At 38.9% G+C, this 24,381-nt stretch overlaps 1 protein-coding gene across 1 annotated transcript; it reads left to right on the top strand.

The window, feature by feature from the left end:
• Positions 1–597: 597 nt before the first annotated feature.
• LOC140637918 (guanylate-binding protein 6-like) lies at positions 598–19,580 on the top strand. The gene is made up of 11 exons (XM_072834397.1): positions 598–751; positions 8,785–9,000; positions 10,253–10,380; positions 11,589–11,698; positions 11,900–12,096; positions 13,927–14,172; positions 14,996–15,276; positions 16,220–16,432; positions 17,884–17,986; positions 18,312–18,505; positions 19,267–19,580. Exons 2-11 carry the CDS (start codon positions 8,811–8,813, stop codon positions 19,486–19,488), a joined length of 1,884 nt encoding a protein of 627 aa, XP_072690498.1. The 5' UTR covers positions 598–751; positions 8,785–8,810; the 3' UTR covers positions 19,489–19,580.
• The last annotated feature ends 4,801 nt before the right edge of the window (positions 19,581–24,381 follow it).

The following is a 24,381-nucleotide window of genomic DNA, read 5'->3' as shown; positions in this document are numbered from 1 at the left end:
AGGGGAGGGGAGTAGGGATTGGGTGAAATAGGTGAAGAAGATTAAGAGTACCCTTGTCTTGATGAGCACTGAGTAATATATGGAATTGTTCAATCACTATATTGTACACTAATATCATACTGTATGTTTACTCCACTGGAATTAAAATGATAAAAATAGCAAAAATAAACATATCAGTCAAGAAAAACAAGGAAATTCTAAAAGGTTTGTTCAATTTGCATTGACACTACATAATAGGGAACATATTTAAAATGTTAAAAGCTCTCCACTGACAAAAGAACCCAGGAAGTCCCTCTAAGAGAAACATAATTGAAATAATCTTGCTTTCTACAATCTTGCTTACATTTGTGCCATGCATTTTCTATGTCTCTTGTGTTCTAAGGAAACTTAAGCCAGCTGAGAGAGACATATAAAGAAGTGAAGCCAGCAGAGCCTTCCAAGATGGGGAAGACAAAAGAAAGCTGATGAAATGTATTTTCTAAGATCTGACTGTTGAGCAACTGTGGGGTTTCTCAATGCCCTCTTACTGTGTACTGAATATCCAGATTCATGCTCTAGTCTGGTGATTCAGGGTGCAGGAGTTACTTTTACTTTCAATTTCAGTTTTAACACATTAGAAGGTAGAAATTTATAACTTGCTCAGTTTTTTCCAGCTTTTATAAAGGAAGGAATAGAAGGTGGAAGGAACAAGTGAGCAACCAGTGAGCTGCTGAGAGCTAACTGTTCTTGGACCCCTGGTGCTGCAGAGAAGGCAAGTACATCTTCTTTTATTGGCAACACTGTCTTGAGCTCAAGATTTGATTTCTGATTTCAAGTGACAGTGAGGAATGGGCAGGAAGGGCAGGTTGCCTTTTGTCTGGCCCACCAGAGTCTGTGGCTGGCTTTAGTTTTGGGGAAGCTCAGCTTCTTCATTTGAAATGGGAGCTGCTGCAAAGTGATAGCCAAGCACACCAGGTCTCCCTGGGTGTGCTGTTTCTGGAACAATGTCAGCTCAGGGCAGCAGCAACTGGAGTGCAAAGAATTTCATGGGAGCCTCCCTGATTGACTCTTAGCAGGCTCTGTGACAGGCACTTAGAATTCACAGAATGAGACTGTGCCCCTCAAGGAGCTGATAGGCAATGATAATCTAAAGAGATAGTTTCTTTCTAGTATTTCTACTAGTCATACTTAAGAAAGCTTCAGATTGAGAGTTACAGAACTCTCCATGCAGGAATAAATTTAGTTCCCACACCGCTGATCTTTATTAGTTAAAAATATCTATTTTTGTCAAGTCCGTCTGTTTCTTTTTCCCTGCCCCTCTCTGGTGTTTGTTGGTTTATTTTTCATAGGAACATCAGAGTCATCTGTACCATTTGTTAAACGTATAGAATCTGGGTTTAACAATTTCACCGGGTGATTCTTAATGTAGTTTAAATTTTGAAAACCAGTCCTGAATAGGATTGAATGGCTGCACTTTGTAAATTTGAAGTTAAAAGCTCTGTGGCTCATTCACAGCTAAGAAACCACCAGCTGTTTTCATAAAGTTGTTCAGTTGTTCCTGTTATGTCTCCTTCAGCTTCCTTTAATCTTACCTACAAAGAAGGGATTTACAGTTCCAGTCACTATAAGGTAGCTGTTTGAGGCTTCTTTTGCTTTGTTTTGTTGTTTGTTTTTATTGAAGTTCAATTTGCCAACATATAGTATAACACCCAGTGCTCAGAGGCTTCTGTTTTACCCTGGTGCTCTTTGCTCCCCACATTGAAGAATCAGACAAAAGGTGGTGGGACAGGAGCAGTGTATTTGAACTTGCTTACCATTCTGACCTGACAAAAAATTTACTTGTAGACCTTGTTTTTTAGCAATCTACAGTTTGCAGTGTTGAAATGCATAGCCCAGGGGCACCTGGGTGGCTCGGTGGTTGAGCATCTGCCTTTGGCTCAGGTTGTGATCCCAGGGTCCTGGGATTGAGTCCCACATCCAGCTCCCTGCAGGGAGCCTGCTTCTCCTTCTGCCTCTGTCTCTGCCTCTTTCTGTGTGTCTCTCATGAATAAATAAATAAAATCTTAAAGATGAAAAAAAAAGAAATCCACAGCCCAATGGACCAAATTGCTCAATGCAATTATTGCAGATTAGTGTCCGTTTATTCAACAAACATACACTGAAATCCTATTTTGTGTTGCATGCTATGCTAAGGTAAAAGCTTACAGCATCTAATTTAATTATTGAAATATCCTCCACGTTGGACCTTTAATTTTATTCACATTACCTGTATAATTATCTTTAAAAACTTAGGTTTAGCTAGGTGAGGCTCCTTGTTTAAGGCACCAAAAAGCAATAAATGATAGGGCTGATGTTAGATGCATTTTGAACATGTGACATAAAATTTGGAACTGAGTATTTGAGACATTTGAACATAAGAGCATGTTTACATATTCTGATTATGAAAAATACATATAGACATTGTCAATGGAGGAAAGAAGGTAAAACTGAAAAAGAACAGAGGCCTTTATTTGGGGTCTCAGAATTGTAATTTGGGAGCACAGATTCCGAAGTGGCTAGTGTCCTGCTCGTTGTGGGAAACGCACAAGGTGTTGTTGTTGTTGTTGTTGTTTAAAAATTTATCCATTCATTTATTAGAGAGAGAGAGAGGCAGAGACACAGGCAGAGGGAGAAGCAGGCTCCATGCAGGGAGCCCGACTCGGGACTCAATCCCAAGGTTTCCAGGACCACACCCCAGGCGGAAGGCTTAGCTAAACCACTAAGCCACCAGGGCTGCCCTAGCACAAGGTTTTAATGAGAAAGAAGGAAAGGATAAGTACACGATTTAGATAAAGAAGAGGAGAAAAAACCCACTAATTTGGTGCTGACTAGTTGAGCCACTTCTGATTACCATCTTACTGATGATGTTATTGGTCCTATCAAATAAAATTGCCTCTGGTGTGCATTTAGTCTTCGTATGATCCAAATGCCAGTTGCTCTGTTGAAATTTTATGAGTAATTGCTTGAAAACTATTACCACTCTGGTCTAGTTAAGGAATTCTTTATTTGGAAAAGAAAATGGAACTTCAAAATGGAGTCTCTTTTGTCTAGAAATTTTATACAATCCCACAATATTACAGAAAACCATTTAAATTTAATGCAATAAAAAATATGCCAGGAGACCAAAACTGTATCTTTAATATTTAATTTTGTATAAGAGAATCCCATATACCATTCACCTAGATTTATCTACTGGTGATATTTTGCTAGGTTTGCTTTATCTCTCTAAATATATGTGTATGTCTCCTTATATAATATAAAATGATATTTGCATATTTATTTTTGTTCTCATCCATAAGAGTAATTTGCAGAAAACCTGACCCACCTCAGCTAAGTACTTCAGCCTATATCTCTTAAGATTCAGAGACATTTTCCTGCGTTCGCTGGTTGAAAGAGAGGCTACATTCTTTAGATTGATCTCATTCCACTTACCACTCCTATTCCCAACACTTGTCAATCTGCAGACAAAAGATGAGTGCATGGGTCACACTAAAGCACTAGAGAACACATTTTGATATGTGATCATGACAAGAAAGCTGCCATAGGTTAACCTACTGATAAAGGAACTGACAGGATAATCAATGTCTTTGAGGAAGAATATTCTGTCCTATATGTGGTTGCAGTGGCATGAAACAGAAAGATAGATTGCCCAGTTGTTGTTTTTTAAAAACTTAAAAATTGTGATAAAAATTTTTTAACATAAAATTTACAATGTTAACCATTTAAAAAATATTCTATTTATTTGAGAGAGAGAGACAGAGAGAGAGAGAGAAAGAGAGAGAGCGCAGAGGGAAAAGGAGAAGCAGACTCCCCACCGAGCAGAAAGCCTGATGTGGGGTTCCATTTCAGGACCCTGAGATCATGTCCTGAGCTGAAGGCAGACACTTAATCAACGGAGCCACCCAGGTGCCCCCCATTTTAACCATTTTTAAGAGTACAGTTCAGTGACACTAAATACATTCACACTGTTGTGCAACTATTACCACTATCCATCTCCAGATATTTTTTTATCATCCCAAAGGGGAACTCAGTACCCTTCAAACAATAACTCCTCATCCCCCCCCAACTTCAGCCCATGGTAAACACTATTCTACTTTGTATCTCTATGCATTTGACTATTTTAGGTACCTTTTATAAGTGAAATCATACAGTACTTGTCTTCCATGTCTGGCTTATTTCACTTAGAATAATGCCTTCAAGGTTCATCACTGTTGTAACATGTATCAGAATTTCATTCTTCCTACAGCTGAAAAATATTCCATTGTATGTTTATGACACATTTTGTTTATTCATCCATCCCCCGATGGGCATTTTCACCTTTTGGCTACTGTGAATACTGCTGCTATGAACACTGATGTACAGATATCTGTTTGGGTTCCTGCTTTTAATACTTTTGATATTCCCTGATATGGAATTGCTGGATAAAATGGTCATTCCATGTTCAAATTTTGGGGGAACACACCATAGTGTTTTCCGCAGTGGTGGACTATTTTACATTCCTACCAGCAATGCACAAGGGTTCCGATTTCTCTACATCCTGGCCAGCACTCGTTGTTTGCTGTCTGTTTTTGTTTTCATTTTTTAAAATATAATAGCCATCCTAGAGGGTATAAAGTTGTACTCACTGTGGCTTTGATTTACATTCCCATAATTATTGGTGATGCTGAGCATCTTTTCATGTATCTATTGGCTATCTTTTTTGGAGAAATGGTTGTTTGTGTCCTTTGTCTGATTTTTGAACTGCATTGTTTTTATTATTGAGTTGTAAAAGTTCTTACAGATTCTAATATATATATTCATCCCTTATCAGATATGTGATATGCAATTTCTTCTCTCACTCTGTGTGTTGCCTTGTTACTCGGTTGAGTAACAAAAAATATTAATTATGAAGTCCTATTTGCCATTTTTTTTTCATATTTTGATCATGCCTTTGGTGTCAGATCCAAAGAAATCACTGTCACGTTCAGTGTTGTGAGGTTTTCTCCTGTGTTTTCTAACAAGAGTGTTTATAGTTTTTCTCTTATGTTTAAGTCTTTGATATTTTGAGTTAAATTTTATATATGGTATTTAAGTAATGGTCCAATTTCATCCTTTTGTATGTGAATATCAAATTTCCCCAGCACCATTTTCTGTAAAGACTATGCTTTCCTCATTAAATGATCTTGATGTGCTTGTCAGGAATCATTTGACCATATATGGGAGGGTTTATTTCTGGTCTCTGTTCTATTCTACTGGTCTATACATATCTTTATGCCAGTACCATGCTGTGACTGAACTAATTTTCTTTACATATCATTTTCCTGATGTACTTTATTGAGTTCTTTGTGTTTTCCTCTAGCTTTTTTAGTACACTTAAGAAAATTACTTTAGTCTTTGCTTAGAACATGCAACGCTTGTGTTTCTTCAGTTATGTTTTCTGCCACATTTGTTTACTTCCTTTGAATGGGCCATATTTTCCTGTTCCTCTGTATGCTTTGTGTTTTTTGTTGTTTCTGCTGAAAATAGGTCATATATAGAAACAGCCACCTTTTCCATTTTTTTGGAAATACTGGTTCTATGCCAAGGATGTCTTTTGCTAATTAGTTGGGTCTTAGTCTTGATCCTTAGGATTAAGCTAAGGAGAAATCTTAAAGTTGTTTCAGATCTTTTCTGAGCATGCATTTTCCCTGAGCTTGTACATGGCTTTTTCAGTTTTCCCATATACATGTTGCTTTTAAATGTCTTAATTTCCCTCAGAATCTCTCTTTGGAGACTTCAATGGTCTCTTGTTTGTCCCCACCTTGAAAAGGGAAAAAATTCTGTTTCTCCTCTCAACACCCTGTTCTCAACACTTTACTTCTGGTCACCTCAGGTATGGGCAATTTGTCACAGTAAGCAATCCTGACAGGAACAGTCTGAAGTTAGTGTGTGCCCCACAGGTTAAGGGCTCGGTCCCACAAGACTGGCACCACTTCACGTCCAGAGTGCCACCCATACTTCTGACTTGCTATGTTTGTCATCTCTATCCCAGTCAGTAATTTGCTAGAATCACTTACAGAACCCAGGAAAAATACTCTAGATTACTCACTGGATTGCAAAAACTCACTAGATTACTGGTTTATAGAAAGAAAGAAAGAAAGAAAGAAAGAAAGAAAGAAAGAAAGAAAGAAAGAAAGAAAGAAAAGAAGGAAAAGAAAGAAAGAAAGAAAGAAAGAAGAAAGAAAGAAAAGAAAGAAAAGGAAAAGAAAGAAAGAAAGAAAAGAAAGAAGAAAGAAAGAAAGAAAGAAAGAAAGAAAGAAAGAAAGAAAGAAAGAAAGAAAGAAAGAAAGAAAAAAGATAGACCCCGAATAGTAAGATAAAAGAGTTGTGTAGGGCTAAGTATCAAGTATCTAAGGTCTGAGTCACAGGGCTTGGTATATTATAGGTTCAGTGCGTAGTAAAATTCCTTGAATTTTATTATCACTATTGAAGCAAAACCTGGAGAATAATAATAAAGTATCAAGAAAAGCATGTGGTGGGATACCTGGGTGGCTCAGTGGCTGAGGGTCTGCCTTTGGCTCAGGGCATGATCCTGGGGTCCGGGATCGAGTCCCACATCAGGCTCCTTGTGGGGAGCCTACTTCTCCCTCTGCCTATGTCTTTGCCTCTCTCTGTGGGTCTCTCATGAATAAATAAAATCTTTTAAAAAGAAAAGAAAAGCAGGTAGAGCTTCCATACTCTTCCTGGGCACACCACCCTCTGAGCACCTGCACATGTTTGTCAACCTGGAAGCTCTTTAAACTCCCTCAGTTAAGGTTCTTAATGGAGTTTTCATTAAAAAGGCATTATTGAATAAATCATTGGGCATTCAGCCCTTCTCCCCTTCCCAGAGGTTGGGAGATGAGGTTGAAAGTTCCAACTCTCTAATCACAGGGTTGGTTCCCTTGGCAATCAGCCTTCATTCTGTGGTTATCCAGGGTATCTTATAATCACCTCAGTCACATAAACATAAGTGTGGTTGAAAGGTGCTTGTTATGTATCACAAAAGACACTTCTTTCACCGTCTTCACTCTGGAACTATTTTGGGAACCAAGGACAAAAGAACAAATAGTATAACAGAAGATACTTCCATTACTTTCATCACTTGGAAGCTGTGTGTCAGGAGCAGGGACAAAGACCAAATACATGCTTCTTATTATAAATCACGATATGACGTGCTCATACTATTTTGCCAGAGGGGTCTGCAGGTCAGACTCCCTGCAGCTTTCCCTGGCAATGCTCATTGCTTCTCCCTGTTCAAGATCCAAATTAGATGAAACAAAGACCAGTCCTTCAGGCAGCTCAGAACACAGAACATTATGAACACCAACTGCTCTGCTCCATTCAGTCTAAAGGAGGGAAGTGGGAACTGAACTATTGCCTAAGATGGCCTGGGTTTTTTCTTGTTGTTGTTGTTGCTTCTTGCTTTTTGTTTTTATTTATTTGAGAGAGAGAGAGAGAGAGAGAGAACCAGCAGGGGGTGAGTGGTGGGGGCGGTGAGAGGGAGAAGCAGACTCCCCACTGAGCAGGGAGCCTGATGCAGGGCTCGATCCTAGAACCCTGTAATCATGACCTGAGTTGAAGGCAAGACACTTAACTGACTGAGCCACCCAGGTGCCCCTAAGATAGTCTGTTTTGTCTTCACTGGTAATCTTAATACATTCCCAGCCCCTGCCCCTGCCCCTGTCTGAGATCCATGTGAGATGAGACAGAGACCTGAAGAGGTATCCCTCAGACGCTGTGAACAGGGTCTGCTCTGTTCCCTCTGGGTCAAGAGAGAAAACTGGGAACTAGGTTGCCACCTCCAACAGACCAAAACTATACCACACTGGGAAATATGTGGAAAGGACAAGCAAAAATACCATAGAATTTTCTACCATTTTTAATATGGCTTTTTCTTGATTGTGTGTTTGCTAGGTTGCTTTAGACATTTGACTGTTTTTACAGAACTACTGTGAGATTATTCTAGCCAATATTTTGGTTATTTTTGAAATCTCTGAAGAAATAAGAGCTTAGAGCTTCCTAGCTTGCCATTTTGCTCAGCTGTCTAGGTTTAATCCTGACTCCATGTCTTACTCAGATTTTGTGAGACTCATTTATCTTATTTGCAATGTGGGTACAATAATTTCTAACTTGTAGGTTCTCATTAAGTGTGAGGCTGGGTATGTAAAGCATGTGTCACAGGGCTTGGTATGTTGTAGGCCCTCCGTGTGTAGTAACAATTGCTTGAATTTTATTATCACTATTGAAGCAAAACTTGGGAGAATAATAATAACCTATGTTTCATCACTAATATCATCAGAGATTTAGGGAAATAACAGAGGAAGCCCTCTGCAGTCTGCTAATTCTAGGTTACACTTTGTCCCATAGAAAGCACAGAAGTTTCTCATAGTCCTAATTTTTTAAAAAATAAATTCATTTTTTATTGGTGTTCAATTTGTCAACATACAGAATAACACCCAGTGCTCATCCTGTCAAGTGCCCACCTCAGTGCCCGCCACCCAGTCACCCCCACCCCTTGCCCACCTCCCCTTCTACCACCCCTAGTTCGTTTCCCAGAGTTAGGAGTCTTTCATGTTCTGTCTCCCTTTCTGATATTTTCCACTTATTTTTTCTCCTTTCCCTTTATTCCCTTTCACTATTTTTTATATTCCCCAAATGAATGAGACCATATAATGTTTGTCCTTCTCCAATTACCTAGTCCTAAATTGATGGATGCTTTGGATAACTCTAAGTCAGAGAATGACTTTGTAATCTTATTTCTACAAGGAGCTTTCCTAGGTTGGCAGGTTGTCATGGCATCTGGACCCAATATGACGGCCCCCATTTGTCTGGTGGAAAACTACAATATGCAGCTGTCAGTGAACCCAACAGCTATACAGATTCTTGAAAAGATTTCTCAACCAGTAGTGGTGGTGGCTATTGTAGGACTGTATCGTACAGGCAAATCCTATTTGATGAATCGTCTTGGAGGACAGAACCGAGGTAAGTGTTGTATTCAGTCTGGGGCCAACCAGTTACCACTAGCTTTATCTCAGATCTTTATTTTTCTTCCCTGGTCACATGAAAGGAGAACCAAACACCTCTCAAAAAAAAATTAACCTTCCAATTCTAATTCTCAGTACTAAACTACTCTTATTTTAATATGTTATCATACTATTTTACTATTGTTAAGGAAAATCTCTCCTACTAATTCTCAGGATCCTACCTTCTTTAACCTGATCAAGTACTGGGCTCTTATAAATGTATCTCCCTCCTCTCTCAAAACACATTTGCTTTTTTATGGGATATCCTCATCAACATATAAAGATTTTTGAAAGTCTACTGAGGAGGGATAGAAGCAGAAAAATATTCACCTTCAGCCCAGAATATTCACCTAACATAGCCTTCATAGTTTCTTTTCTTTTTTTTTTTTTTAGCCTTCATAGTTTCTATAAAGATCAAATATGTGCTGGCTGCTATATTCTTAAAGGGTCTCCTCACTGCCTGTGTATTTCACCAATAGTTAATATCGAGCTGAATGGGAAGCACCAGAGAAATCTTGTGAAAGTAGTTTTATGAGTAGAAATTTAAAGAAACATTTATGACCTAATATTCCCTGCATGTCCCCTCCCCTTTGAGCCTTAAGCATATAACCACCAGCTTCATACAGCAAAAGTGCTGCTGTCAATGGGTTTTGTCCCTGTGCTACTTTAATAAACTTACTAAGTTGCATTGTGAAATATCTCAAGAATTCTTCCTTGACAGTTGTGCTAAAGCACCTCAGAACATCTATCATCTTAAAAATCTTTCCTGAACTTCACATACCATTGTAGCTAAAAAGTCTCCTTTCTTATTATTTTTTTTTATTGCTTTGACAAAAAATGTGATCTCAAAAAAAAAAAAATTGTGATCTCAATTTCCTTTTTCCACGTTTTCTTTTCCCATGTCTCTCTTTACCCCATTGTTCTCCGGCTTTGTGCCTCACCATTCTTTCAAAATGTCATGGTTTTCAATAATCTCCATATTTTTTCTGATTCATGAATGTCTCTTTGCCTTTATCTTGAACACTTACCTGGCATAATTGATTTCCTCCTTAAAACAGATGACACAGAAAGTAGGACACATTTGAGGAAATTGAGAAAGAACCATCTTGTATGCTGGGGTACTTACATTCCAGAAAGTTTGACTTTGTAACCCTTTGGCTGCTTTGATGCTCTCCTGTCACTATATGTTGCCTTCATCCCTCCCCTTGCAGGTTTCCCTCTGGGATCTACAGTGCAGTCTAAAACCAAGGGCATCTGGATGTGGTGTGTGCCTCACCCCACCAAGCCAAACCACACCCTGGTCCTTCTGGATACTGAGGGCCTGGGTGATGTGGAAAAGGTAAGTTAAACAGTCACAGATAAGTTCTCTTTATTCTGGATTTGTTCCTTACATCTTCATGATATTTTGTAATTTAACTGCTGTGATCTATTTGCAAAATCTAGAAATTCAGCTATAGTAATGAAGCCTGCTGGTTTGTTTGACTCTCACTTTTAGATAAGAGATGGTATATTAGATAAAATATTTTATTTCTTGATGGTGAGTGAATTATTTTATTAATTTTTAAAAAAATTATTTATTTATTTGAGAAAGAGAGAGTACAAGACCACAAGTGGGGGGAGGGGCAGAGGAAGAGGGAGAGAGAGAATCTCAAGTAGACTCACTTCTGAGTGCAGAGCATAATGCAGGGCTTGTTCTCATGACCTTGAGATCACAATCTGAGCCCAAACCAAGAGTTAGACACTCAAATGACTGCTCCACCCAGGCACCTGCAAACATGGGCTTTTATAGAACGAGCACATTCAGAGGTATCTCAAAGCCTTCCAGAATGCCCTTTGGATAGTTGATGAACTTCACCAAAGGAAATGTAAACCCAACTCTTAACTCCAAAGCTCAAATACACAGTTCATCTGGAAGATAAATCAGAAGTATTTCCTCTCCTGGGATGGAGTTGATGTTTCTCCTCTTTCCTACCAACACACCCTTATTCTGAATAGTATGCAGTGCAAACTACAGTGTGCTGCCCAGATCACCTTATACACTTGAAGGACAAATTTTCCCACCTAGTGGGAGTGCTGATGGAAGACAGCCCTCAAGTGCCACTTCTTTTAATTGGTTCTTTTAATTAGAAAGGCTTCCAGAGCAGCCTTTCAGTGATTTATCAGCACCCTTGTCCCAACTCAGGCTAAGTCAAGAGAACCATCCCAGCCACAGAGCTCCCATGGACCTAACAGAAGTTAGTGTTTGCACTGCAGTGCAACTTCTTCCTATTTCCCAACTTGCTTTTTTCCCATAGTTTCTTAAATCTGACTGCATCTGTGTGGTCTTCTCAACTGGACTGAAGATACTCTGAGGGCAGGACCTTTACTGAAATCACAATCACGAAAAATGTCTTTGTAATTGTCAAAGCTGAAATCTATCTATGTCTGTCTTTAAACTTATTTCTTTGCATGGCAAGTATATTCACTGAAATAATAAATGAAAGGCTGAGAGAAGTGTCTGAATGAATTTCTAAATGCCTAAAATTCTTGCTCTAATGTGCTTTCTAGGGTGACCTTAAGAATGACTCATGGATCTTTGCCCTGGCTGTGCTTCTGTGCAGCACCTTTGTCTACAACAGCTTGGGTACCATCAACCACCAGGCACTGGAGCAGCTTCAGTATCCTCCCAGGGACCAAATCACCATGTTTCATTGAATTTATGGGAATAGATGTCAAGTTAGTTTCCCCTTCCCTGTCACTTAGCTGCCTTTGGTGGAGGAGAGGAGACCCAGGGCAAAAGAAAGTGTTCATAATAATTTTTTGTTAGAGAAATGTGGGGATTGTGGGTAGGAGCTTCGTTTTCCTTAACTGAGCCCTAGTTATGTGACAGAGCTCACAGAACTAATCAGGGCAAAGTCCTCCCCCAAAAGGGATGAAATTGAAGACTCTGCAGAATTTGTGAGTTTCTTTCCAGACTTTATCTGGGCTGTACGGGATTTCACACTGGAGCTGAGGTTAAATGATCATCCTATCACAGAAGATGAGTATCTGGAGAATGCTTTGAAGCTGATTTCAGGTATCAGAGTATGGCCTGGGCAGTGGATGATCCAACAGCGGGTGGAAGCTACTAAACACAGTCCATTATCCTTGGGATTGCATTTATATTCGAGACTAGATTGAAGTCTGTAGAAATGATGACATGAAGGTGGGTTGAAAAGCTCTAGGGACTGGAGTTTAAGTTCACTTAAGAAATGCAGAGCCTAGGGGGTGCCTGGGTGGCTCAGCGGTTGAGCATCTGCCTCCAGCTCAGGGATTGATCCCGGAACTCCGGGATCAAGTCCCACATAGATCAAGTCCCACATCGGGCTCTCCACGGGAGCCTGCTTCTCCCTCTGCCTGTGTCTCTGCCTTCTCTCTATGTCTCTCATGAATAAATAAATAAAATCTTAAAAAAAAATGCAGAGCCTAGGCTAGGGTAAAATTATTCAAAACCAATTTGTTTTTTAAACATAGGCTAATTTAGCTACCGGGTTACAATTGTGTGCTTAAACTTTCCAAAGACCAGACACATGTTCCTTATTTTGGCTTCTGTTTTTCTGTGTTGAAGAAAACACCTGACCAGATACTTGTAAGGCATGAAATTACAAGGAAAATCAATATATTACTATATATATATATACACACAATATATTTTAATAAATTTATTTTGCAAATATATTAATTTTCTCAAAGAAGGATATAATTTCCTTATGCCTGACATAAGGAATATGTCCTTATATATTATGGGTATATATATATATATATATATATATATATATATATATCACATACATGTTATATATATATAACATACAAATGACTGTGTACTTTAAATAAACCTGAATTTATGCTTTTTTAATATTTATGATAATTATCAGAACATTCATTTTATTTTCTATACCATAGTTTTCTCTCAATTCCCCCATATTTATCCTTACTATAATTTTGAAATAATAAATTATTTTAATTTATATTACATTTCTAATGTACATTTCAAATGGTGTATATCTCATTAAACCTTGAGAAAAAGATCAATTCTGATTTATTCATTCTTGCTTTCATTTTTTTTAAAGATTTTTTTTTTTTTAATTTGAAAGAGAGAGAGAACACAAGCAGCAAGAAGGCATAGAGGGAGAAGCAGACTCTCTGCTGAGCAGGGAGCCCGATGCGGGGCTTGATCCCAGGACCCTGGGATCATGACCTGAGCTAAAAGCAGATGCCTAAGTGACTGAGCCAGCCAGGAGCCTGCTTTCATTTTTCTACTTATACATTTAGTGAGAAACTAGCAGAAGATCAGTGCTGTTAAATCAAGGACAGTCCTTTACCTCCAGAGCTGTAGAGTAGTGGTGACATCCTAAAATTACATTTTAGTTACATTTACTTTTCTGAGGTTTTTGCGAAGTAAAATAGCTAACATTGTACAAGTTATTTTTGGCATCATGCAGTTTTCCTTAAGTGACCAGAGTTATATGCTTAGTACTGTTGTTCCTAATATGACTCCATTATCTCTTGACCGTGGCGCTCCTTGGTCCCATAGCTCACTTTCTACATGAGACCAAAAAGTTCCATTTGACCTTTCATTCTTTTAGCCACTCATTTAGCAAACATCTAATGGACAGCTATACCACCATTTTCAGGTCTGGAGTTACTAGCCATAGGATCTTTTACCTGAATCACATGTCTCCCCAAATTTCTCTCCAGAGTGCTACCATTGGCATGAGTTTGCTTCATAAGGAGTATTGAATGTTTATGTTAAAGGTGTTATAAGCATAGAAGACAGGAAAGAATACAAATCTCTGTCATAAAAACCTTTAGCTTCCTTGCTTCAATACTATTCCTACAGTAATCTGTTGTTCTTATCCCTCAGGCAAAAATTCCAGAATCCAAGCATCCAATAAACCGAGAGAGTGCATCAGGCATTTCTTTCCAAAACGGAAGTGTTTTGTCTTTGACCGACCAACAAATGACACAAAACTTCTAGCCAATATTGAGAATATACCTGAAAATGAACTGGATCCCAATTTCCGGACACAATCAAACAATTTTTGTTCTTACATCTTCACCCACGCAAGGATCAAGACTCTCAGAGAGGGACTTATGGTCACTGGGAATCGTGAGTCTCCTTTTCCCATTTTGGTGGGGCCTAATATATGTCAAGTATATTATATAATGTATTTTTCAGCATTTTTGCTTTATTCTATATGGAATTCTATGTATATACACATTCATACTCCACGAAGAGATGTATATATTTTATAATTATCTCACTTTGGGGGGGTTTATAAATCCCCCTCCAAAACCATACAACTTTGTCACTGATATCTGTGGCATCTACTTATCTGAAAAAGATCCTCTACTGATAAAAAAAAAAAATCACTAACTGGGTATACAAACAGAATATACTGCCGTTTTTTCCCCCCCAAGCAAAGTCCTATCTGATAAGTGTTATTTGCAAAACAAATAGATAAAAAAAATAAAAATAAAGAAAACCATTTTGGGAGTTTAGAGCAGTCCAAAAATAAATACTAGCCCATGAATCAGTTAAAATCCACTGGGAGCTTCAAAAATGAGAACAGATATAATCTGATTTATCTTGCTTCATCTGTCTACCTATATAATCTATTTTGCTTTTAATTTTTTTTAATGGGAAATTATCTTTTCCAGATAACCTTTAATATATTAGATAAAGGTACATTTAAAATTTTTTCAGCCATCTGTCCTGGAGAACCATAAAAATTAAGAGTCAATAGGAAAACAAATGTGAAGATAGAGGAGGCAGGGTGGTGTGTGGTGTGTGGTGGGGGGTGGGGTAGAGGAGTGTGGGTAGGGGGACGGGTGTGTATGTGTGTGCATATGACTTCAGAAATGTAGTCTCAGAATCTGGTATCCTATGGATAAATTTGGTATTTGTCCCTTTAATATCCTGGCTCATTTAGGGCTGAGGACTCTGGTGGTGACCTATGTGGATACCATCAATACTGGAGCAGTTCCTTGTTTGGAGAATGCAGTGACAACTCTAGCCCAGCTTGAGAATTCTGAGGCTGTGCAGAAAGCAGCCAGCCACTATAGTGAGCAGATGGCCCAGCGACTGAAGCTCCCCACAGACACGCTCCAGGAGCTGCTGGGTGTGCATGCAGACTGTGAGAGGGAAGCCATTGCAGTGTTCATGGAGCATTCGTTCAAAGATGAAAATCAGACATTCCAGAAGACTCTTGTGGTAATTTGTCTTAGAGTTTGCTCTTTAAGACCCTTCGCTTTAAAGAATGAAGCCTAGAAGTAGCTTTATTGATCCCATGGCTCATCTCTTACTCAAGGATAAAGAAATCTGGATTCTCATGAGAAAAAGAGATTCAAAGGACTACATTTCCATCTTTTTTTCTCCCCCTCCCAAACCTGAGGCACTTTACCTAGAAATCTCTCTGATCTCTGAAGCAAAATCAATATAGATATCCTCTTGATGTTTTAATACTTCTATGAATTCTAAGCCTGCCCAGAACACCCCAAAATCATTTCTGACTATGGATGCTTTTTGGGAACACATTCCCACTGTCAAGTGGGAATCAAAGAAAATAAAATTTTCATTGTCAAGAAAATCAAATTTTCTCTTATCAGACCCTCATTCTAGGCCATTTTTAACTTACATTGCTCTTTGTTGTATCACTGTATCATTGAAGATAAAATCACTGAATGCTACAGTTGCATTCAGTGAACCATAGGTAATACAGCTCCAACATTTCAGGAGAACCAGGGAAGTTAAGAAACTTTCCTGTAGTCTTGCAGAGTATTCAAGGTTATGAGTAAATCAAGTCTTGTGATGCCTGTTTTATTCCATGTCCTTCTCCAACAGAATGCTTTTCTCATGAGGACCACAGTTAGACCAATCCTTCTACCAGATTATTTATTTATGATAGTCACACACACACACACACACACACACACACACACACACAGGCAGAGACACAGGCAGAGGGAGAAGCAGGCTCCATGCACCGGGAGCCCGACGTGGGACTCGATCCCGGGTCTCGAGGATTGCGCCCTGGGCCAAAGGCAGGCGCTAAACCGCTGCGCCACCCAGGGATCCCTACCAGATTCTTTTGAATCTTATTCTTTCTGTTCCTTTCTTGTGGTGATATCCCAATAAATATATTTTTCCCTTGTAGGAACTAATAAAGGATAAGAAGGAGCATTTCTTGCAGCAGAATGAAGAGGCATCAGTTAAATACTGCCAGTCTATCCTCGATCAGATTTCAAAGCCCCTAATGGAAAGTATTTCAGCAGGAACTTTCTCTGCTCCTGGAGGACACAAACTCTACAGGCAAGCAAAGGAAAGTATTGAATGGGACTATTCACAAGTACCCAGGAAAGGAGTGAAGGTGAGTAACAGGGGAGCATGGGGAGCCTACAGAATAGCATCAAAGGGGTCTTCAGATAATCTGAGAGCAATGCACCAGTTGTGGATGATAAGACGCACACACATGGGGATATCATGACAGCTTTAGCTTTTAAGATCCACTATTTGCTATTTACTCCTGAGGAGAGTGAAAATGCCTATTCCCAAAAAGAGTATGGATTTCTGAAATCCACAAGAGACAGAAGAGAAACTACTCATTTCATCCAACAACACAACATTGAATATACCTAGTGCTGACAACTTACAAGTTAAATAAGAAGCCTTGTACTTAAGTATGATCAAAAGTAAGAGATGAAGTCAGATACACAGATAATTATATACAAAGCTATAGCACATATGAACCTGTGAATATGGGCTCCATATGATGCAGTATTATGCAACCATTAAAAGGATGAGATCATGCCATATAAGACAACACAGATGGACCTAAAGGATATTATACTAAGTGAAATAAGTCAGACTGAGAAAGACAAATACCATATCACTTCACTCATAAGTGAAATCTTAAAAAAACACCCACAAGTGAATAAACAAAAAGCAGAATCAAACCTAGATATACAGAGCAAATTGATGGTTGCCAGAGAAGAGGGGCTGGGGGCTGGGCAAAATAAATGAAGGGGAGTGGGAGATACAGGCTTCCAGTTATGGAGTAAGTCATGAGAATGAAAGGCACAGCATGAGGAATACAATCAACAATACTGTGATAGTGATGTAAGGAGACGGTAGCTACACTTGTGAATAGAGCATAAAGTATAAACTTAAAGAATCACTATGTTGTATGCCCCCAACGTAATATAACATTGTGCATCAATATACTCAAATTTAAAAAGTATAATAATAAAGAAATAAATAAAAGAAAATGGGCTACATAGATTATGGTAACAGACATAATAATAATTAAATAATAATGCAACTAATATATATTAGACTGCCATTTCCTATAGGCATGATGTAAAGCTGTTTTCCTAGACTCTTAAGCTTAATCCTTCAAACAACATTAAGAAATGTCTCTATTTATTGTCAACATTATATAGATCTGAACTGAGAGGCACAGATAGGTTAAAATAACTTGCCTAAAGTTAAAGAGAGCAAATAACAGAGAAGAACAATAGCACAAATTAGGGGCAACATTTCCCATGGAGAAGATTGTGGATTTATAGAACTGAACATAGTTCTGACTGGCTAGAACCTTGGGTGGGTAGAAGGAAGCAGCACTGAGGGGAGAGCCTGGAGGGGTAGACAGGAAGCAGGAGATATGGAGACCCTCTAGTCACACTAAAGAGCTTGGATACCTTGTAGGGAGCCACTGTAGAATTTTAAGCATGAAGCAAAACTTACATGGATATACTTGTTTTTGTAGCACTAACCTTCATAGTGGAAATCTAAGTTGTTTGTTCTTTCTTGATTCCTCAGGCAAATGAGGTCCTCCAGGGCTTTCTGCTGTCACAGGCTTCAATAGAGGAATCTATCTGGCAGGCAGATAAAGCCCTCTCTGATGGGGAGAAGGCCATAGCAGGTATGGGGCTAGGTGTGGCTCACAATGGGTTGGATAGGTCCCTCTGTCAGGTGTGAGGGCAAAACCTTCCTGAGACAAGGAGCATCATTGTCTCCTTCTGTGGAACAACTGTACTAAATTGGAAAAACAACAAGAGGAGTTGTGATTGTATGTCAGCCAGACAGGCCTTTCCCATAATATTCTGAAATGTGCTCCCAATGGTGTGAACACAAGGAATTTAGAGATTTTCCACATTCCCTTCCAATTTGGTTTTGTCTCTGAGCTCTGGAGGGTTGGGATCAATTCTCATTTAATTTTCTTCCCTCTGAACTTTTCCTTGGGGCAGCTGAGCGGGCCTGTAAGGAGGCAGCTGAGAGGGAACAAAACCTGCTAAAACAGAAACTACTAGAACAGGAACAGAAGATAGAGGCACAACAGAGGAGTCTCCAGGAAAACATAGCTCAACTGGAAAAGAAGCTGGAGAGGGAGAGAGAAAACATAATAAAAGAACAGAATATGATGTTGGAGCATAAGCTGAAGGTAAGTTTGGCCATGACCTTGGTAGTGCTTGATGGTCCTTCTCCTGATACCTCAGGAAAGGATGGGTGACGGTTACAGTGAGCTCATAGAAGGAAGCACCATTGTACGTGCCTGTAATTTATTAAAACCCTGAATCTTTTGAATAATAATTCTAATTCTCCTCCTCCTTCTTTTTCTTCTTCCTCTTCCCTTCTCCTTCCTCTCCTTTTCCTCTTCCTTTTCTTGCCCCTCCCTGCCCCTTTTCTAAAGAAGCCTTTGAATTCCACTCTATATGTAGACTCTAGAGTGTTCAGGATGAGTATGGCACCTCTAAGCCCTTGGAGAATATAAATACCATTTGAGTTGCTATTTTGGGGATTTTATTTTATTTTTTAAAAAATATTTCATTTATTCATTATAGACATAGAGAAAGAGAGGGGCAGAGACACAGGCAGAGGGAGAAGCAGGCTCCATGCAGGGAGCCCAACGTGGGACTCGATCCCAGGTTTCCAGGTCTCCAGGATCACACCCTGGGCTGAAGGTGGTGCTAAACTGCTGGGCCACCAGGGCTGCCCTTAGTAAGGCTTTAAACTATGCTTCCTTCAGTGTTTAGGTCCAAGCCAAGTGATATGCCTCACTGCAAAATTCTCCTTTCTAGATGGAGTAAGAAAGAACAATTTTAAGAGTAAAACAAAGACAGCTTGACCAAGTTTTTATATATGAAGTACAATTCTTGAAAACAATGATAATTTAAAAAGTTTTATTTCTCACTTTTTCTTTAGGTCCAACGAGATCTGCTCAATGAAGGATTTAGAAAGAAATCTGAAGAGATGAATGAGGAAATAAGGCAGTTGAAATATAGGATTGAAACTACTGAAAATAGTCCCTCATTTTTACAAGTCTTGGAGAGATTTGGTAGTGAGATTGTTTCAATATTTACTTCTCCTGGTAGAATTATTGGTACTATTATAAAAGGTGTGAGCTCACTATTTAAAAAGAATTAACTCTTCTTTTAAAGAAATTTAAAAATGTAGATATATATACTCTGGCCTATTTTTGGCGTGTATGCTTTTCACTTTTATTCAACAAAGTTTTATTTTTTTATTTTTTATTTTTTTTAAAGATTTTATTTATTTATTCATGATAGTCACAGAGAGAGAGAGGCAGAGACACAGGCAGAGGGAGAAGCAGGCTCCATGCACCGGGAGCCCGATGTGGGATTCGATCCCGGGTCTCCAGGATCGTGCCCTGGGCCAAAGGCAGGCGCCAAACCGCTGCACCATCCAGGGATCCTCAACAAAGTTTTAAATATAAAAAGTGTCTACAAAAGGATATCAATGCTTGGCCCACATTAGATAGAATAAATGTATGTACACTTTGATATAGCATGTTGTTAAGGAAACATACATGTGCAAAATTGTAAATATATATAAAATCCACTGAGGTATCACTTTAAATGACAAAAGATTGCTTGATTATATTACTTAAATATCTAGCTATATAAATTGGTAATATAAATTGAACATGTGCCTACACTGGAATACTATGTAGCCAGGAAATAAACTGACAGTGGAGCTCTATTTGTACAAACACAGAAAAATCTTGAGTAAAGAAATAAAGTATAAAGCAGTATGTAAAATGTGTTCACTGTAAATGAATTATTATGTGTGATCATACCTATGTACACTAGGATATCTCTGGAAAATTTGTTAGAAACTAGTATCATTGGTTCCTCCTGAGAACTGAATAGCATCAGGGATGGAAGGAACACAGGCCTTCATCATATACTCTTATCTTTTGACTTTCATAAAGAAATCTTGAATTGCCATTTTATAAATAAATAACAGAAAATATAGAGTATAATACTAATATATAATGATATTCATAAAAGGAATGTGAAATTGGCTATGTGATGATAAAATCACTATTTCTAGAAACGACATCAGCGTGCTAAATTAGGGGTCTAAGACTAAGATCAGAGTACTAGGGATGCATAACATTTACATCTTAATCTTGTTCTCATTTTGGCCTTGTTTGTTTTTTAAAATTTTATTTATTCATGAGAGACACACAGAGAGAGCCAGAGACGTAGGCAGAGGGAGAAGCAGGCTCTGTGCAAGGAGCTTGATGTGGGACTTGATCCCGGGGTCCTGGGATCCAAACCGAGCCAAAGGTAGATGCTCAACCATTGAGCCACCCAGGTGCCCCTGGCTTTGGTTTTTAATATCTTACATTTACTTCAAAATTAAGGTATAAACTTTCATGTTACCCTTTTAAATCTCTGCTAGAGTAGCTTCTACTTCCTATATTTGAATTACACCTTCCTTTCAAGGTGTTAGAAGCAGATTACCAAACATTAAGAATATGCACTGGTGAGAGGGACCCCATCATTTCTTAAAGTGCTGCAGTGGCCTCTTTGCTGTAGGCAAGGGCAGAAGGGACAATGTGCCATTGATAGTATTAGAGATGATAAACCCTGATGCATGGAGGCCAGGTGTTGGCACTTAAACATCAGAAACTAAGTACATAAATAGTAACAAGCATCATGGTTTGTCCTAGCTCAGGTCTATAACAAATTACCAGAGGCAGGGTGGCTTAGACAACAAATGTTTATTTATCACAGTTCTGGAGGCTGTAGGTTGAGTATCAGTAGGCCAACATTGTTGGGTTCTTAGTAAGGGCCCTCTTCCTGCTTTTAGATGGCTCCCTTTATGCTGTGTCCTCACATGATGGAAGAGGAGAGAGTGCTCCCATGACTCTTTGTTTAGAAGGGCACTAATCAGATTTCAGGAGAGCCCCACCCTTATTACCCAATTGCCTCCCAAAAGCTCCACTTCAAATGTTCACACTGGGACATTGGGGCTTAGGATTTCATCAAATGAATTTGGGGAGAACACAAACATTCAATCCATAACATGGTTGGAGTGACAGCCAGGTGGGGATGGTCAGAGAAAATTTTGAAGAAAGTGACTAGAACAGGACATCTACAGAGTCGAAATGTATGGGGAGATAATAATCAAATGGAATCAAGGATGTTTAACAGAAGGCTGAGAGGTAGCAATGTCACTATCCCTAGCCTTGATCTGAACCAATTTCAGACCACAAACCTAACCTGCCCTCCAGTGGAGGGCAGACTTCCAAGGTGAAAAATCAGGCAACTCTAGGATAGGGATGGATGATTGTGGCTTTCCCATTTCTCCTTCTGGAGTATTTCTGGCCATTTGCTTGGTACCTATGTCTGGGGAAATAGAAATGCTTAAACATTTTGAGGACTCTATGGTCAGGATGCAAGTTCGTAGTGATGCCCAGACACCAGAAAGACATCACAGTCTCCCTATGAAAATAGGAGCACATCACATCCAAGTAATAAATGCAGGGGCAACTAACTGGGGTCTAGCATTGGTTTTCAAATAAGAGTAAAGTTCATCTGAGAACAAGATCCCATTGCCTATTTTTCTGTACATCACCTCAAAGTATATTTAGGCACCGAAAGTACTAAATAAGCATCTGCTGGAAAAACAAAACATTGACACCTTGTGATTGTTTTCAACTGCCAGAATTCTACAAGTACTCCAAAGGTCTGAGGTAATAATAATTTGGATTCTAGACACCAGATTAAGGGCTTTGAGATGATATAAGGAAGAACAAAAACTTTCCTGATGATGTCTCCCACTCTGTCACCTTGTGTATTACAATCTCTTTGTCTCTGTGAGGCTATCACCACATCTCCACTAGAGATTTTAAACTGATCCATCAGGCTGTGGCTTCAAATGTTCAGAAGGAAGAATGGCTTTGCCTTTTAAAGAAAGAAACACACAATAACAAATATGTGGCTGATAAATGGTATGGTTTCATGGAAAGGCAAACTATTCTATAGAAATATCTGTTCTCATTGAAAGCTTGAATCAAACAGGTGTTCTAATGCCTCAGAGACAACTTGGGTATAGAGACACTCTAAACTGAAGAACAAAACTAAAGAAAGCTTGCTCTTTTAGATTCCCCATGTAAGTGAAAGCATATAGTACTTGGCTTTCTCTGTATGACTTATCTCACTTAGCATCATATGCTCAAGGTCTATCCATGTTGTGGCAAATGGCAAGATATCCTCTTTTATCATGGCTGAATAATATTCCATTGTGAATATATACCACGTCTTTTTAAAATCTATTCATCCACTGAAGTCATTTAGGTTGTTTCTGTATCTTGGCTATTGTGAATAAGACTGCGATTCATATGGGACTTCATACACCTCTTTGAAATACTGTTCTCGTGTCTTTTCAATAAAAATTAGCCATGTATTGATCACTTAAAAATAAAGAAAAAGGTTTTATTTTATAAAGAAACAGTAGTTAACCATTTATTCACACATGTATTCTAATACTCATTAAAGAATACTTAATTTTAATAATTTGCGGTTTACTAAACGCCTAATCCCTCCCTACTGGCCATTGTTTTGGATTCTGTGAAGAGAGGAAAATAAAGATCTTGTCCTCATGCAGCTTATACTCTACAGGAACCTTGCATAATGTTATTTAGTTACTTAGCAACACATGCTGTGAATGTATACACACACACACATATACATACACACACACATATATATACATATATATTTATTTTTCTGGATAGTGATTAGAATAGAAACCAATATTCTATCTTTAAGTTTAGCTTCAATCCAATTCATATTGCTTGAAAATATAATTGCTTGTTTCTTCAGGAAATATTATTGAGTCCTAAGGACCAAATCCAATAATGTTAAAGCACAGTAAAACCCAGGGTGAACGGTGATTGAAAGAATAAATACAGAGATGAATGGTTGCATGAATAAATACGGATAACATCTGTTTATTGTTTCAAAGGGTAATAAATATCTCTCCTATTATGCTTAGTCAAAAAAAGTAAACACTTAAGTCTGAAAATGTGTTCTTGGAGCTGATAAAATCAAACCACAAACAGGTTCCCAAGTAGCAGGATTACATTAATAGCCTGATGCAAGGTTCCTGATAACTGCGTTACAGAAGCCAAGCATAATATGTTTCCAAAGCAGGGCTTGGGTTTTGTAGCTCTAGATCCAGAATCCCAGAGTGACCCTCGTGCATAAGTTTTCTGACCTTAAACACTCAAAGTGGCTTTCCATCTTAGATTTGAGTGATTATTAGAAGTGAATACACTTGTTAAAAATGAGCTCATGAAGGGCGCTTGGGTGGCTCAGTTGGTTAGACTTTGGCTCAGGTCATGATCCCAGGGTCCTGTGATCCAGTCCCGCATTGGGCTCCCCGCTCAGCAGGAAGTCTGCCTCTCCCTCTCTCTCTGCCCCTCTCTTGCTTGTGCTCTCTCTCAAATAAGTAAATAAAATCTTTTTTGAAAAAATGAGCTCATGAGTTTTTCTTAGCCTTTTTTCTCATACTTATTTCTCTCTGTCTCTCCAATACCAATTTCTGGGGGTGGACATCATGCTGGTCTTCTCCTGTTTGCTCTGAAATCTGTCCTATTCCTTCTCCTGGGGCTCTTTCCTGCAGTGGAGATGGCACCTGCAGCACCATATACCATTTCTCCCTTCTGTTGGCTTTCTGCTGGGTTCAGTCAATACAGGAGGCACTAGATGAGAAATGTGAGTGGGGAAGGGACAATGTGGGGCTTCCCTCACTTCTTGTACGATTCAGGTGGTATCTGGAAGTTTGCTCATTCCCTCCCACCCCCAATTTTTCCAAATATCACAGGACAGGCCCTGTGTGGCATTATCTTCTGCAATGAGGCACAGGCCTCTGGGCTTCCCATCATTTGTTTCTCCTGCTTTAGATGCTGCTTCATGCAGTTATCCCTGGGCTCCTTCATGAGCCCCTGCTTTTGGTCTCAGGTCTTCTATCACCAGTACAAATGGATTATGTTTAAAAATC

This window comes from Canis lupus, chromosome 8 (genome assembly GCF_048164855.1).
Source record: "Canis lupus baileyi chromosome 8, mCanLup2.hap1, whole genome shotgun sequence".
Classification (NCBI taxonomy): Eukaryota; Metazoa; Chordata; class Mammalia; order Carnivora; family Canidae; genus Canis; species Canis lupus.
The sequence above is the reverse complement of the archived record's forward strand: the minus strand, read 5'-3'. Positions and strand labels throughout refer to the sequence as shown.